The sequence below is a fragment of the Actinia tenebrosa genome, unplaced genomic scaffold, assembly GCF_029948245.1.
Source record: "Actinia tenebrosa isolate PJP-AT-01 unplaced genomic scaffold, QUT_ActTen_1.0 PGA_scaffold5__44_contigs__length_20552954, whole genome shotgun sequence".
NCBI lineage: Eukaryota > Metazoa > Cnidaria > Anthozoa > Actiniaria > Actiniidae > Actinia > Actinia tenebrosa.
Window position 1 is genome coordinate 11,090,081 of NW_028292582.1, and position 11,708 is coordinate 11,101,788.

At 35.9% G+C, this 11,708-nt stretch overlaps 1 protein-coding gene across 1 annotated transcript; it reads left to right on the top strand.

The window, feature by feature from the left end:
* The first annotated feature begins 9,639 nt into the window (after positions 1 to 9,639).
* On the top strand, positions 9,640 to 11,708 carry LOC116300503 (uncharacterized). Its single transcript, XM_031709381.2, has 3 exons — positions 9,640 to 9,974; positions 10,570 to 10,699; positions 11,132 to 11,708. Exons 1-3 carry the CDS (start codon positions 9,767 to 9,769, stop codon positions 11,250 to 11,252), a joined length of 459 nt encoding a protein of 152 aa, XP_031565241.2. The 5' UTR covers positions 9,640 to 9,766; the 3' UTR covers positions 11,253 to 11,708.

Here is an 11,708-nt window from a genome sequence, read left to right on the forward strand (position 1 = left end):
CTTGACAATAGACTATTTTATTTTATGTGTGCTGAGTGCGATTGTTTTGTTTGTTTATTTGCGTTGTTTAAATTTACATTTGTTTTACGTTTTCAAGCGAACTTTGTCTGCTAAGGTCATACAGACGTTATTGAAAAGGTGGGGTGGGGTGGGGTGTGGTGGGGTGTGGTGTGGTGTGGTGTGGTGTGGTGTGGTGTGGTGTGGTGTGGTGTGGTGTGGTGCAGTGCAGTGTGGTGTGGTGTTATGTAGAAAGGTTTAGAAAACAAGGAGAAAATAAGCGCCACCTATTTCACTTGAATTATTCTTATTATCACATTTGTCTTGGTTTTAATCAGTTTTAAACTTCGTTTGGAATTTTATCGTTATAAGTAAAGCCAGCTCAAAAGATTCTTTTAGATAACAATGCGGAAGGAAACTTCTTACAAATCTTCAGATTTACCTCGCTGAATGTCATGATCTATTTGCGATGTGGTTAAACAATTCAACATCCAAATCCCAGTGGAACATGACAACGTGCCAATATCCGGGTTTCAGATCTTCAGATAACATTAATAATATCGTTTTGTATAATGTCATTAAGGATTGATTAACTAACTTAGTATTCACTTGCTTATCATTTTATTCCTTGATTTTAGTAGAGATTCATTTGCCCTTGAGGAATAATTGATTCCCTGGTTTCTTGAGATATGTTTACCTTACATGCTCTTAATCACGATTTCGACTCGGGAACCAAGGAAGGTGTAGACGTAATACACTTACCCCTTACCTCTGGGGTCTCGTGTTCGATTTTTCCTGGACTCAGCATCAGATCAGCCCAGAGATTTTCTAAATATTTTGATGAATATTTTTCAATCGTAATCGACTTTTTCCTAATTAATTTTTGCTTTAAAAACAGCCAAAACATCAAACAGTAAAAACGTCATGATTAGAAGAAAAAAACCCTAAAAAATCTGTCGAAAGTCCATAGAAGATATTTCTAAAGATATTTCTAATCTTGTTGATAAAGAAATGGGAATAATTTATTTAAATGTTTATCTTTTGTCATCGTAACGAGACTCTTTAGGCGCTGAGAGAAGAGCGATATTGAGTAATAAATGAGAAAACGGTGCAAATTATTCAAGTTGTAACTTGTTAAGATCATCCGTTAACTGGCTAATATACTGGCTTGTGAAATCATCAATCAAAACAAGCTGCCGTGTAACGAGAGCAAAAAATTAAAGAAATTACAGCGAAATATCAAAGAGAATGATAGAAAATGAAGACAGGCGAAAATAAAGGGAGAAAAATAATAAAAAAGAAAGTAGTAGTTGAATAAACAAAAAAGAGACGTCCAAATATATCCATTAGCCTCCAACAATAAAGATTGTTATTCTGTTTGGCGCCTACGCGCAAAAAAAGTAATTAAACAAAATCTACGTCTCTATATAAGTCTATAGGATTCTTTTTTATTTCTGGTTGAATTAAAAATCGCTCGGTTGACTATCATTTACAAATAAACAAATAAGATCACAGTTATATTATTATATTATATGTTAGAGTTAGACTTAAAATTTAATCAAAAAATTGATTAAATTTGTTTACATAGACGGCGTCGTAAGAACTTGTCACTTGTTTTACAAACTTATTGAAGTAGGTACTATATTAATCTCCGATTGGAAAAGTGCTGCTGTGAATAGCCTTTACGATGCATAAACCATTAGAGACGATCCCTCCATTTTTTCTTATATATTTTTTGTTTGTATCATTATTTATCATTATTTGAAGTTTTCAGTTCCATATAAGGGTTATTTTTCTAGGTTAGAAAATGTCCGTCACCTTCTAGTAAAATCTTCGAGATCTGAGAGCCCGAATTTTTTTTGAAAATAATTTTTCCCAGTTGCGTTATCGATAGAAATACCTTGGATTTGAATGTGGAATCTCTCTGGAACTCTTCTTAATTCTCCATTCAAATTCCATGGTAGCAACTTTGTTTAGGTTAAAAAGTTTCCCCCATCTTGTACTAGAATCTTATTAAGTCGAATTCTAAAAGTATAAAGTTTAGGAGAATATTAATTTTGCTCCATCGTCTTAGAGAAAGACCTTGGATTTGAATATCTCTTTGGAGCTCATAGTAATTCTCCGTTCCATGGTAGCAACTTTAGTTTACTACTAAGCCGGGTTAAAACGTGTCGACCAGCTTCCATTGTACTAAAATCTTAGGTCGAAGTCTAAAAGTGTAAAGTTAGTGAGAATAATTTTTCTCCATTGTCTGAGAGAAAGACCTTGGATTTGAATGTCTCTTTCAAGTTCTTCGCAAATGGCATTTCTTCTTGTTCGAAGCCAGATTGGTTTCTGCTCCTTTATTGGCGTCTTCAGATCCTTCCACGTGACCGTCGAATTCCTCCTTCGTTTTTCGGTTAATTTCTTTTGGTTTAAAATTGGAGAGTTCAACAGAGAAGCTGCATTAATATCCCCTTCGCTGAATCTTGCTGTTCGCATCATGTATGGACCGGTTGTTATGGAAACCACCTCTTCCTCGTCATCATCATCATCATCACTAACCACAGCATCATGAGAAACATCATCATCGTCATCATCGTCATCATCGTCACTATCTTCCCAATTAAAGTGTCTTGGTTCTAGAAAATCTTTACTAGTAGGAGACTTTTGTAGTGATTTTAGTTCAGAATCAACCTCTTCTTCTTCTTCTTCTTCAAACGACGCCAAGCTTCTAGATTTAAATCTATATTCTGGAAACTTTGATTTAAAAGAACTGATTTGTACTTTACAATTTGGTACCGAAGAATCTATTTGCTTTGGTATTTCGCATTGTTTTGTCTGCTCCTCTTTTCTGATAATCTGCTTTGGATTTTTGTATCTTTTATATTGAACGCTGACAGATACTTTAGGCTGACTGTCGCTTGCTATCTCAGAGTCTAGAGTTTTTGGATCCTCGTCAATCTCGAATGATTTGAATAAATTTGAGTTTTTCAGAAGAAGGTTCTTTAACTTTATTCCAGGTCCTCTGTCTTTGCTTTTGGTCCGAAAGCGATTGTTTCCTTTTTTGATATCTTCAGTACTGTTTTGCTGCCCATCTTTTGGGGATTCATTAATCTGTTCCATAGAAAGAGAATCCTCGTTCGTCTCTTCATTGATAACAGAAATACTCCTTCCTATGTAATCTTTAAGACGATTCTTGAACGGCATTTTCTCGACCTGTTAAATTCAAGACGCCCCTCGAGAAACGAAACCAGGTAGAATGAGCCTATTCTACGCAAACGGAAGCAGATGCAGAATTTCAATAAGCCTCTTAAATAAATATCACTCGTCTTATCAAAGCTTCTTTTCAGAGATATTCTTAGCTTGTCATTTCCAAACACTTATCTCACTCTCTCGCCTGCAGTTGATGCCGTGCGTGCCAAAGTTCGCAATAAATCAATAAAACGTCTAGAACGCCACCGAGAGATAAGTCCTAAACTTCTCGAACTTTGCCAATCCTTGACAAGCGTTAAGAATTCACACATCCAGCTTTATAGATCTCTTAGTCACGAGTTTCTAAATTTAGTATCATTACAGTACAACAGCTGCCAACTACTTTAATTTTTCGTTTTGAAAATTACATCTGAGAATGTCTCCTTTCCTGTGAAAATTCTACGAAAAGCAATCCATAATTGGGCTTTTTTTCTTTTTTAAGAAAACGTCTATCAATTTCATTTTTTAAATTATTTTTTATTATATCTAGCTTCGTGAAGCGTTTTTCCAATCCAAAATGAGTGCTCGACTTTATGTCATCAATGGCATTCATTTCTCGTTAAGTTTGTAGTTTTGATTCCGTGATACCGAATAGAAAATGAACGCATAACTTTCTGCCTTCCGCCCTTAAAAATATATTTTAAGCCTTATGAAACTCAATCGGTGGAAGATAAGAGGCAAGAGAGGAGTACTTTTTAAAGTAATCTATTTTTAGTGATTTTTTTCCATGGTTTTGACTTTATTCCTCCTCGATCGAAAAATCTTTTTTTTTTCGATAAACAAATTTTTTTGAAAAACAAAGCTTGAGGATGAGTCTGCCACATGGATTTTAATTTTGAAACTCGAAAACAAATCAGTTGTAAAGTTCAAGATTGAACAAACAAATAGACAAAAAGAATGTAGAACATCATCCTTCAATATACTACGACCAGCAACGAATGATGGGGTTGAAACAAAAGTGAAAAAATTAAAGGGCTAGATAAATCATCAAAGAATCTTTGATGAATCCAGAGGCTATTAGTTTTTTTTAATGACAGGAAGAAAAAGGACGAGAGGGATAAAAAGGACAATTAGGGTTTTAGAAGAGAAATAGTCAAATAATTATGCTATCGTCTAATGACACTGTACCTTCGTTTCTTTTGAAAACTACAGCTTAAAAGGGTTAATAAAGTATTCAATTAACAAGAAAATAATAAAGAAAAACGTGCCTTGATTAAAGCTCTCTTTGGACATGTTTAATCAAATCTAGAAGACAAATATATTATTTTATAGTAAAAAAGGACATCAATTAAGTTTTGAAGCATGCAAAAAAAAGAACATCAATATTTTTCTTATATTTCTAAAACAATTTTCCCCGAGTTCCCTAAGTCTTTTTATAAATTTTCTAAATATTTTTGAAATTTTAATTTTTAATTTCAATTTTTGAATCTTCATTGAATTAAAACATCCGCATTACGATTGTATTTATTTTTTCCTTACGATTCATCTTCTCTGCTTATCTCTTAAGCCCCCAGCTTATATCAAAATATTATGGAAGTTAACGAGTCAAAATATCGCATTTGAGTAAGAAACTCGGAATAAAATCTCTAAGGCTCAAATGATCCAATTTGGTGCTCAGTGCCTAATTGTCCAAAATATTTAGTTGGTAAAATAAAGATAGAATAAAAGTAAAAGGGATTATTGAAATAAAACTACGAAACTTAATTTGTTCGTTAGTTGTCGAGTAAGGAAATTAATGAACCACGGTTTTCTAGAATGATTTTGAAAGTCGTATGTGTTTAAGTTTGCATAGAGTCGAGTGTGTTTATGTTTGGGTGAGTGGGTGGGTGGGTGGGTGGGTGGGTGTTAGTGGTAGTGGTGGATGGTGAGCGTGAAGTGTATCATTTCTCAGTTGGTAGCAACGTTTTATTTTTTTGTTTGTTTAACGTAATATGTCATCCCGTATAGCAGAAGGTGTGCGTGGTTGGGTGGGTGGTAGTAGGGGCTGGTTTTGCGTGTGAAGTGTTTCATGCCGTTTGCTTGACGTACAAGACTATATACATTAATGTCATCTCGTATAGCGGAAAATATACGTGGTTGGGTGGTCGGTGGTAGGGGTAGGGGTAGATGGTGAGTGTGAATCATCATTTTTCTAGTTGGAATCGATCGACGTTTTATTTTCCCGTTTGTTTGAACAAACTGTCATCTCTTATGGCAGAAAGTACGTGTTTGACATTTGTTATTGGCGGGTACGTCGGGGTGTGATGGTAGGGGTGGATTGTTAGTATTAAGTATATCAATTCTCTCGGAATCAATCAACGTTATATTTTCCCCTTTGTTTGACTAGACTGTGATTTACAGATTAAGATGCCATCCTTTGTGGCAGAAAATTCAATCTGATCTGAAATCGTTTATCGATCGCCACCTGTGGTGTCATCTTGTTTCTATTATGATATCCGTCAACGGTCGCTGATCTTGAATGTAGTAACGATCGTCTTTCGGCGCTAGTATCGCGACGTTTTAATTTCACTAATACCGAAAAGAATATCCTACCCACCCCAAAAGTTTTGGAAAAGGTTATGTATGCATGCCTGTTTCACCCAAATCACCCACTTCAAAGAGCAAATGTAGAAAAAATAACACAAATAGTTAGGTACAAATAAGTAGCGCACATTCTTAATTTTTGGTTCTCGATTGCTTCTTATATTATAAATGAATTTCTATAAATATACGTTTTTCTTCATTAATTCAGCCCACGTATAGTTGGCGCCTGAAACTCAAGTTTTCTGCTCGAGGAAACGAGGTTATTGTCTGTTTGAGGAAGTAAGGAAATCATTAACTTAAATTTTGTAGACTTCTTAATCATCTCCAGAGTTCAAATCTTAAACAATAGTCTTTCTTAATTTTACTAACATACGACACAAATTGAGTCACAAATTGAGGCCAGAAGAAAATTGAATCTTCCGATTGCTTGTTAAAAATTGTCTGATACAAGTTAAAGATGTATATATAATTCTGGGGACGAATGGTTCAGAAACTAAACCTAGAGAACCAATAACATAAGAGGAATTGGGTTGACTTTGAACAAAAATTAATTGACAGACATTTTTATCTGCCGCATCAGGTTCTTTAATGATGTTACTCTTACTAACTAAAACTTACCGAAACTAAATGACACTCTCTCTCCCTCTCTCTATCCCGCTCTCTCCTTTAGCAAATAGCCAGCAACTATGTGTCGTCGATGATGTTAAACCAAAACCTCAAAAATTAATATATGTGGTGTTCCACAAAGATCCATTTTAGGACCCTTACTTAAAACTACTCTCTCTCTCTTTTCTATTAGTTTCTTGTTTTATCAATCCTTCTGCTTGTCCACGGTAGACAAAGTCGAAATGTCTGGCGCTCGAACTAATGAATTCATTCTTTTTTCAAGGTTAATTTTTCTAGTCTTGTTTCAAAATTAGATACAGGTGCTTCCACGGGTAGGTGAACATGTCAATCTTCTCTCCAAGTATTGGTTAAACGAATTTTAAGATTTTAAAGAACCTTTCGTCTCGACAGATAACTTGAGAAATATAAAAAACAAAAGCTGTCTAAAAATATGTAATTTTTGAAGGAAAATATGGAAATCTGTCTAAACTGGTATTGACAGAGATTTTCACGTGTTACAGTAACAAGATATGATATGAAGCTTTCAAGAAAGTCGAAACAAATCCGTGTCCAAAGAATGTTCTATTTGTGATTGACAATCTATGTATTTATCAATATTCTCAATTCCCAAACACCAATTTGTTTTGGTCGTTTTGTGGATCGTTTTGACGACGAGTCTGGAGTTTGTTTTGTCTGGTGGAAAAGGTGAGAAAAATCATTGATCAGTTTAAGGAAGTTTTGATTACGTTTGACAACATTGGAAGAGGAACTCCCTGCTATTACACTGATAAATAATGGATCGCAACGAATAACCTTTCTTTGATCTCAAAGGCCATATGATATCCTGAATACAAATTGCATTCTTAAAAAACAAATTTATCATATCAGAATTTTACATGTTGCAAAATCCGTTGTTTGATAACTTAATTTGGGAATGTTAAATTTAAAAAAAGTTTCGGACCTTTTTTTAAATTATCTTTTCAAATTTGTATTAAATTTTCTCAATGAAATATGATAAATTTGATTTATATGAGACGAGAATTCATCTCATTTTCTTGCAGATGTTTTCCAATAAAAAGATGCACTTTTGTAGTTGTTTTTAATAACAACAGTCGGCACCAAACTCTGCAAAGATTTAAGTTTTTCTTCAGTTGGGAACTAAAGATTTTGTTGCAAAGTGCATCTTTACAATATTTACATTTTGAAATAAAATTTTGAACAGCAACATATTTAGAAAGTTGTAGTGCTGTACTTTTGCAAAGCTGGTTAAAATGCGTGCTTTCGTGTATATCTCCTCTGGACCACTTCTTTGGCTCTGTATGAACATTTTATGACATTAGTTGTCTACCTTACCTCATCTTATTATTGCCATTTTTTCTTTTTTCAAATAAATAGATAAATCCATCAAAATTTACAAAGATGCGACGAAGGAGGGACCAAAAAATGTTGGTAAAGCTTTTGTAAGTAAGGTTCGCAAGTCGTCAATTGGAAGAAATGGTAAAATCGTTGTTTATCATAAGCCCACATTCTTGGGCACAAACACAGAGTTTTCTATCAAGAACAAACACAAAGTAAAACGTAAGACATCACGTTTTAGTTTTCATAACAAACAAGACCAATATTTGTCTCGAAATAAAGTAGATGGAAAAGTTGATGCTCGCTCAACAAAGGGCTTTCTTGCGCGGAAAAAGAACATTGGTGAAAAAGGGTTGTCGCGCATACATGAACAGACTGTATACAAGAAAAGAATAGACAATAATAAAAATATTTTGACAAAAACAAGAAGAACTCTAGTCTATGACGGTAAAGCAACAAAGTTCGGTACGAGCCAAGTAAAAAGAGAATACTTAAAGAATGGTTTTCATAAAGCCAATAAAAATCTGCAGATTAAGAGAATAGCAAAATCTGTGCTGCCTTCTGAAGGCTTGTTTGTCATCAAAGATGATGGAAATGCAAAAAATGGCAAGAAAAATGACCCAGTTAATATGTCTTCAGAAATGTCCTCTGTTGGAGAAATAGGGAGCAGTGAAGTAAAAAGCAAAATAAATGAAGCGCCTTCTAAGAGACGTACTGCAATACAGCAAGAAAAATCCCCAGGTAGCCAATCAAATCCGAGCAAGCGATCCTTTAAGGTTGAATTACCAATGACCTTGGCCAAGCTGCTTTTCCCCAAGGTCATGAATAACTACGATGAGACAATTATACAGATTCACCCGGTAAAAAATGACAAGGGAGGAAAAACCTTGATGCTTAAGGTCTCTCATAAACGACCAGAAACTGGGAAGTTAAATGATGCTGTTGCTCCACAAAAGGGCGGGAAGTGCTTTAATGGCATGTGTCCTGGACCTGGTTGCTGTCCGGGAGGTACGTTTGTTTGTATAATCTTTATCAGCTGATCACGTGACTTCCGCCAAGTATGTTGCATGGATGACATATCAGAACCACAAAAAGTATTCTATTCTTCAGTTTGACAAAGAATAACTTTCTTTGCCTTTCGACTCGACTGAAGTCCCGAAAAAATTTTGTTATTTGGCTGAAAATCTTCTTTTTAGATTTTGACACATCTGGCTAAAACCTGTAAGACTTTCAGAGTATGTTACATGATGAACAGTCAGTTTGGGTAGGATCGACGTTGGGTGTGGTTGTCTTATCCATTAACCAATCAATTTACTATATTTGGTCTATAGGAATGTGTCTTCCAGGAATGATACCAATTGGTAAGTAATTGACTTTAATAGAATATTAATAATCCTAATTTACGGCTCCATTTCAATCACTCTTGTTTCTAATTGACGTCCGATTACTTTGTTGTAGGTAATTGTGGTTGTTCAGGTAGGTCTGCTTAATCGTATGCATATTTTGTTTTATCGGAATTTATTTGTTCTACAGCTCCATGCCAAACGAGCTAAAGGCAGTCCAGATGAACCATGCATGGTTGATATAAAAATGTTTGGCATTTTTTGAAAGTGTGCACTTATTCATCATTTTGTGTTATTTCGTTCCCTAGAATGCCCAGATTTTTGCTGTATTCCAGAGCCACCACCAAAACCAAAAACGACACCTAAGCCAACAACGAGGCCTACGACTCCTCCTCCTCCTCCTACACCTCCTCCTCCTCCTCCTCCTCCACCTCCCCCTCCTCCTCCTCCACCTCCATCCTCCTCCACCACCACCTCCTCCACCGCCACCTCCTCCACCGCCTCCACCTCCGCCGCCTCCTCCTCCACCACCACCACCTCCTCCTCCACCCCTTTCACCGCCTCCACCGCCTCCACCACCACCTCCATGTATTCCCCCGCCAATAAACCTGATAATAGTTCCACCTCCACGACCTTGTATTCCACCACCTCTGCCCAGGCCAATAATCCATCTTCCTTCACCAATCATTCGTCCTTGTCTACCACCAATGCACATCCCCTGCCCGCCTCTACCAAAGATTCCTGCACCTCCCATCCATGCCTTGCTCCACCATCGCCCTAATCCTATCCTACCAGCTCCACCTATATATCCACCTTGGGAACACCATCGGCCTCAGCAGTCAATCCTTGATACTCCGATTCACCCCGAGAGATTGGTTGCTGAAGCGGTAATGAATGGGGCCGCTGCTCCAAATGGTATGTTGGTCTGCAAGTTCTTTCTTATAGTATATTTTAAAGATCTACCTATTAAAATAGTCAAAGTTAGACTACAATAGACCTCTTCGTATTTCGTATTCAAATTGCCCATTTCAGACCACGTGACATTCCCCTAAGAATTGTTCTTTTTTTGATGAACATTTAAAAATATTTACACATGAAATAATCAACTCCCAAGAATGGCATCACATGGTCTGAAATAGGTTAAGAAACAACCTTTTCCTTCTTGAAATTTGAATTTACGTACCCGTTGAATGGGCCAAATTTACTTGGGCATAACGTTTGCTTATTTCAGACCACGGTTCATTCAATTATAAAATAATTTTTATTGCTTGGGTTGTATCTATATTCATGTGTCTTGTCATGCACAACCGTGGGAAAATATTACGCCAAAATGGATTTGTTCCATTGTAATAAACTCACCCAAACAAGAAAGAAAGGGAAACAAATTCAAAAAAAACCCTCTTCAATAATTTTTAAACATGGCGTTAGGACGTCACGAGCATCGTAACGTCATGCATCATGGTAAGGAAGAAATATTGCCTTTTTTTAACGTTTATCAATTTTTTTCCAGGCCAGTGTGTCGATATTAGCGCAAGGTGTCCATACTTTGCACTACAAGGAATGTGTGACTCACCGTCTTTGTTCTATCACATTGACAAAGTTCGACACTTGTGCCAACTCTCTTGCGGACTGTGCAACGGGTATGCGACTGATTAAATTCCTATAGACCCCGTTCATTATTTATCAAGGGGAGAAATTGAAAACCCAGAGATGGATGTCATTAACTTCAAACGCCCTGAGTTACAGTTGGTTTGATATGTCTGAGGAAATTGGTGTTGAACATATGATTTTTTGTCAAAAATTAGGAGGACGCCTTATTGTCTTTTACTTGATAAGAAATATTTCCCCATAAGGGAATAACAAGTAGTATAGAGGGAGGCTAAGTGAAAATAAAAATTTGCTGCAAATTATATATTTCAAGTGAGGAGGAAAGATTAGTTTTCACTGAAAGCTGAAACCCAGTTGTGCAAGCAAAATGGCCTCTTTTATTCGTCTGTTAAAAAAATTTTTTTTCAGTGTTTCAACAAATAAATACCCCGTAGTGGAATATTAACTTGGTTTTCTCGTTACAGGAATGGGGCTGGTCCTGGGTTTTGGCTGAGGAAACGAAAAAGCAAAATCTCAGAAGATGGAGAACAACTGCAAAATCTTCTGGATGCAGTTTTTTCTAAAAAAACCGAAAACATCAGTTAAGCATTTCCATCGAAGACGTTGACATCATTGGAAATTAAGACCTAGGATGACCTTACTATTGCTTTTCCGTGGTGATTTGGAAGAAACAATTGAATTCGAAGATTCAAGACCTGTTTCTGTGAAGATCGATCGTTGTCTTATCTCTTCAGAAAGAATACTTAAGATTCAAAAGTGAAGAGGACTATATTTATTCTATGCCCATCTCATCCGTCCTTGGTCTTCATTCACACAAGATGACAACCTAAATCAGTTTTATAGTGTAATTTGCAGCAATTTTTTAGTCGATTTTGTAGAAGATTTTTGATTAACTAAGAGGATAATCTATGAATATAAACATTGTAGGAAAACAATGGAATATCAGAAATGAATGAAATTTAAGCGATTGCTTGATATGCTGAAAGGAAAGAAAGAGGAATCTAGTTTTGTAGTTAACGACTTTGATATGGAAATTTTAGT